Source organism: Olea europaea, chromosome 1 (assembly GCF_002742605.1).
Source record: "Olea europaea var. sylvestris chromosome 1, O_europaea_v1, whole genome shotgun sequence".
NCBI classification, from domain to species: domain Eukaryota; kingdom Viridiplantae; phylum Streptophyta; class Magnoliopsida; order Lamiales; family Oleaceae; genus Olea; species Olea europaea.
In genome coordinates, this window is record NC_036237.1 from 6,064,745 (window position 1) to 6,069,908 (window position 5,164).

Sequence of the window (5,164 nt, forward strand, 5' to 3'; positions counted from 1 at the left end):
GGTAAGACGATGTTGGATGCTTGTTTCCAGAGTTACAATTTTAGAGGCCTATGGCGGTTTATGTCAGATTTTAGTTTATGTTTAATGAAATTAATTTACTTATTGATATAGGTGGATGAGCCTTCAAAATATGGTGGTGTTGTTATGGAAGAATCCACTGGGCAAGTGGAAAGATTCGTAGAGAAGCCAAAATTATTTGTGGGAAACAAAATCAATGCCGGCATTTATCTGTTGAACCCTTCTGTTATTGACCGAATTGAATTACGCCCTTCATCAATTGAGAAAGAGGTATTTCCAGACATTGCAGCGGATAAAAAACTCTACGCCATGGTCCTTCCTGGGTTTTGGATGGACATTGGTCAACCAAGGATTATATAACTGGGCTGAGACTCTACTTGGACTCCTTGAAGAAGAAATATAATCCTAAATTGGCCTGTGGACCTCATATAATTGGAAATGTACTAGTGGATGGGAGTGCCAAAATTGGGGAGGGATGCTTGATTGGCCCTCATGTTGCAATAGGCTCTGGTTGCATAGTTGAATCTGGTGTTCGGCTCTCTCGCTGCACATTAATGCGTAGAGTTCACGTCAAGAAATACGCATGCATTTCAACTAGCATTATTGGCTGGCACTCCACAGTTGGCCAGTGGGCTCGTGTGGAGAATATGACAATACTTGGAAAAGATGTTCATGTCCGTGATGAAATTTACAGCAACGGTGGCGTGGTTTTACCTCACAAGGAGATTAAATCAAACATCTTGAATTCAGAGATTGTAATGTGAAGGGCTGTTGTTACCATAACTGATTGATAAGTTTATGCGTTTGGTATCAGCAATTCTCATTTTCGAAGTTGTAAAAGTCGGTCTCTGAATGTAATCTGTGATTGCGTCCGTTAAGGTTTTAAATGCTGTCATCTGTATAAACATATGATCTTAAATAAATTATCAAATGCTCTCTCTGGTAATTTTTTTCTATGTGAGGTTCACTGAATGAGTTATGTGAATGTGACAGGTAATTTTTTCTTCAGAACTGGATTTCTTAGCCTAGAGTGCATTGAGTTTCTTCCTTTATGCATAGGATTTATAAGTCCCTCAGATGGCAAAATCTTGTACAAGGACGAGAATTCAGTGATGGTATATTTGGTAGGATTCGTCGAACTAAAATTTTATTTGTTATATTGTTGAATACAGTGTGTATCAAATATGCATTAATGAAAAATGATATGTTCATCTGGACTTCCTTTTAATTTTCTTTACGGATATTGTAAATCATGCATTTCCATGAGTCAAATTTAATGTTGGAAGTACCTTAAGAATATTGTAATTTATGAAGCTTCTCTACTTAATTCAGACAAAAAAACATTCATAGATCATTGAAAACAGCAGAAAGTACTCACAAAAGTTTTCATTTCACTAATGTATGAATAAACCAAACTTGAAGGTTTAGATCTCATTTACAGATTGTGCTATCGAAGTACAGCCACCACTGTAAATCAGATCATGTTTCACAATGGTCATCCAATCGGGGAAAAACAAAGGGTGGGGGCTTCAAACTCGACAATATGTACATTCAGTTCAAAAAACTACTCGTGTTAACATTCTAAATCTTTCAAATCGAGGCCACAAGCCAAAGCATTACATAAGATGATATGGATAGAAGAAACCAGGAGGCGAAAGCAAATGATATTGAGATGGGGAACATATTGCAAGAGAGTTTGGGATCTGTCTTGCAGATATTTGTGTCTTTACTAAACAAAACCATGACACCAGCTGAGGAGCATGCAGCAGCAAGCGATAAAGTCGCTATTACCTGCGTCATGAATTGCATCTTTTAGTCTCACGAGTTTACATAGCATAGCCATTTCAGTTGAAGTTCACCATCAAAAGAAATTCTCACTGGGCATAGTTAACAACTAAAAGCAACTTGAACCATGTGACATAAATTTATATCTAAACCAGAAACTGTCATTTCTTGTGGATGTGTTATTGGACAAGGAGATTTCTTCATAATTGAAGAAAGAATCAGGAAGTAGCAAATAAATGTTAAGAAATCATACAAATCTTCAGGAATTATCCACAGATTCTACATATAAATCAGGAAAATCTTCAATCACCGAGCATTATAAAAATCGATGACACTATTGATTGCTTCAGGGAAGAGAAACATAAACCGTGAAATTTTGTTTGATGCTTAAACTAGTAACAAGTTCATATTATATTTATATGAGGCATTGTCCTCGGCTATGTAACTTTCAGTAGATATTTTCCAGCCAACACCCTGAAATGGCAACATCGGAACCAAGCAATAGGACTTCACATACTCCTTCCATTCTAAATTGAAGGCTCCTTTTCCGATTTGGAAAGTCCATAAATAATATCATCTCTCAAATATATATTGACTTTCAATAAATGTGACTAACAGATTCATAGACATTAGTTTTGAAGGTAAAGATGAAATCTTACAGCAACTTTCACGCAAAAATTGTTCCATTTCGAGACCACCTAATTCAACTTTAGGGACGAAATAGTAGTGAAAGTCTGAAAATCTTCTAGAAGAGACAACATTAAAGGCAGGACCCGTTCTTGATGCTATATATATTACCTTCTTGAACGTAATGAAAAAATTAAGCCTAATAGAGAATTAAGTACCCAATCACCGACGACGAACAAGCTCACGATGATATGATTATGCAGGTCTTTATGGAACCTCAAAGCATGCATGTCGAGGCAGGCAAGTCCAAAACTCCACAAAACCTGAAGCCCCATTGAAGCAATTAAGTAGCTGGATCAAAGATGCATAACAATTAGCAGAAGCACTATGATGTTAGAGTAAAAAAATTCTTAGTCACAAAAGCAATGGTATTCAAGAAAATGAACACATAGAAGTAAGCAAGAATGTCAAAATTATTGGCGCAAATATTATATCAGCAGCCAAGGCCAAAGATCATCCCATGTGCTGTCATAAGAACAAAATACTTGTGTGAGGCTCCAAAACATGGCAGCCATGGACTATAATTTTCTTTCCAAAAAAAAAAAAAAAATGTCAGTTTTATAGATCAAGTCAATCTGCAGATAATTGTGTTCATTCACCTAGGTTTCATGTAAATGGCAATAAAAAGGGCCAACAAACAGATAAGAGAACAAAGGAAAAGTGAAGATAAATAGTAAAAAGGGGGGCAAAGTTACCAAGCAAACTCCAGCTCACCAGTTAGTCAGAAGTTCTTCAAAACTGACAATCTCCAGAATGCACGACTTGAAAAGGGGAAATTAAAAGGAAAAACAAAAAACAAAACTTTTTCTGAATAATGATGTAAAACTAGGTATTCCACAAAAAACTAATGGGACGCCATATATTATTATGAGGGTGGTATAAGAGAAAATAAAACAGAGCAGGGCCCATAGTAATATAAGAGAAAATAGTTCTCTCTCTCAGACCAACCAATTGAGAAATCATGCAATTTAAGATGTCCAATGTAGCAGAGAAGTGTAGAGATTGAAAACCCCTTGTAATCATGACACCTCAGTATACAATCAAGAATAAACCAAGTACACAAATATAACCAGCGATGGTTTAAGCTGAACAGGAAAGGAAATTCAGAATATCACAAAAATAAGAAAACAATTAGTAAAAGTGGAGGTTTTAGACCATATAAAAAATAAAAAGTACCAAAAAAAAAGCACTTCCACATCAATTCAACCAAAAATGGATCTGGTATTTTCACTTATCATACATCATGATTAGTTGAAATGGATAAACAGGCCAGAAAGATGCCACTCACACTTGTCATATGACTATAGTAAGATCTCTCCTTTAAAATTTCAAGAGATACTTCAGCATAATTAGCACCTTCAATTATTTTCTAGCTAATCACAAAACTTTCGTCTTGATTTATTTAACAAACCTGTGAACCGGTATGACATTAGGAAAAAGCAAACAGTATATACAAGTGTCTTAAATCAAATCAAACCAGCCTTAGTTTATTGAATACTGCTATGTTGGCATGCAAGTGATAGGGCATCTCGACTCGTTTCCCTACTTTTAAGGAGATCTATCAATTAATAACACTTACATGTCATCTAGACAGGTCAGCAACTATGGTGCTAAATAGTATTACTCTAGTTTATAATACTAGAATCAAAGGTGCTGCACAAAGCTGACCAAATGGTAAGAAGGTGAAACCAAATAAAGATGAAAGAATCTAGGACTGAAGTCTATTTGCTATCAACCACGATTTTTTATCACATAATATGCAATTGAATTCATCTCCATTCACATAGCAGTTGTGCAATCCTTCAAAATATTATAGGAAGAACCTATAGCTGAATGCATGAATCAAACTTAATTGATAGGCAATCACAATTGCCCTCTGAAGACTCTAGCTACAGTTCTCATAAGTATTTGGTCCTCAACGATTTTGATTGACCATATCCTCAGTGTTGCGTTGTTCACCTCACCTTTAGTTTGACCAATGGCATGCATTAAATTGTATTGATCAAGCCTATTTTTTCAGGGATTATAAACTACAATGTTTCTCTGGCTAAATCAACCCTTCCATACAGTATTTAGAAATTTGCCAAAAGGAAGATATTTATATTTGCCCAGATCCTTCTCTCAGAATGGGCTTAATTTTTTCCCTTTATTTGGAACTGATCAAAATGCACATGGAACCAACTAATAACCCAAATACGATGAAAAGTGAAACCCCCCGCTATCAAAGACAAAAATAAAAGGAAAAGGCAGAATCGTGAGACCAAAATAGAATACCAAAACGCAGTAACAGTAGAAAAGCCAGAAGCAGAAGTCATCACTCCAATTGAAGCTGTTGAAAACAAGCACTGTCCTATCCGTAATATCAGACCACTCGCTTTCCCTGGACTCCCAAAAGGTTTCTTCATCTCTCCCTATATCAGTGTGTATATTTGGTAAAGATTGAATCTTCAAGAGGTGGGTCTCTTTTCCTGAGGAAGATGGGAGAGTGGGATGATCTCGGATTGTCCCAACATTCTGGTAAGATTCAAATGAAATTTGTTTTGGCTGAATTGAGAATTTTTTTTGTATGATTCCATCCTTATCATAATTAAATTATTCCGATAATACCTTATTTTTTATTTTTCAATATATATTTAATTTAGTTAACAATTTAGTTACCATAAATATACATGTT

General features: G+C 35.5%; 1 protein-coding gene and 1 pseudogene across 1 annotated transcript; one reads left to right on the top strand and one right to left on the bottom strand.

Annotated features, from left to right (window-relative positions):
- Window positions 1–50: 50 nt before the first annotated feature.
- LOC111403625 lies at window positions 51–972 on the top strand (annotated as a pseudogene).
- Window positions 973–1,389: 417 nt separating this feature from the next.
- Window positions 1,390–5,052, bottom strand: LOC111385620 (CASP-like protein 5B1). Its single transcript, XM_023010066.1, has 3 exons — window positions 4,765–5,052; window positions 2,649–2,781; window positions 1,390–1,809 (listed from the first exon to the last, which is right to left on the bottom strand). Exons 1-3 carry the CDS (start codon window positions 4,893–4,895, stop codon window positions 1,609–1,611), a joined length of 465 nt encoding a protein of 154 aa, XP_022865834.1. The 5' UTR covers window positions 4,896–5,052; the 3' UTR covers window positions 1,390–1,608.
- Between the last annotated feature and the right edge of the window lie 112 nt (window positions 5,053–5,164).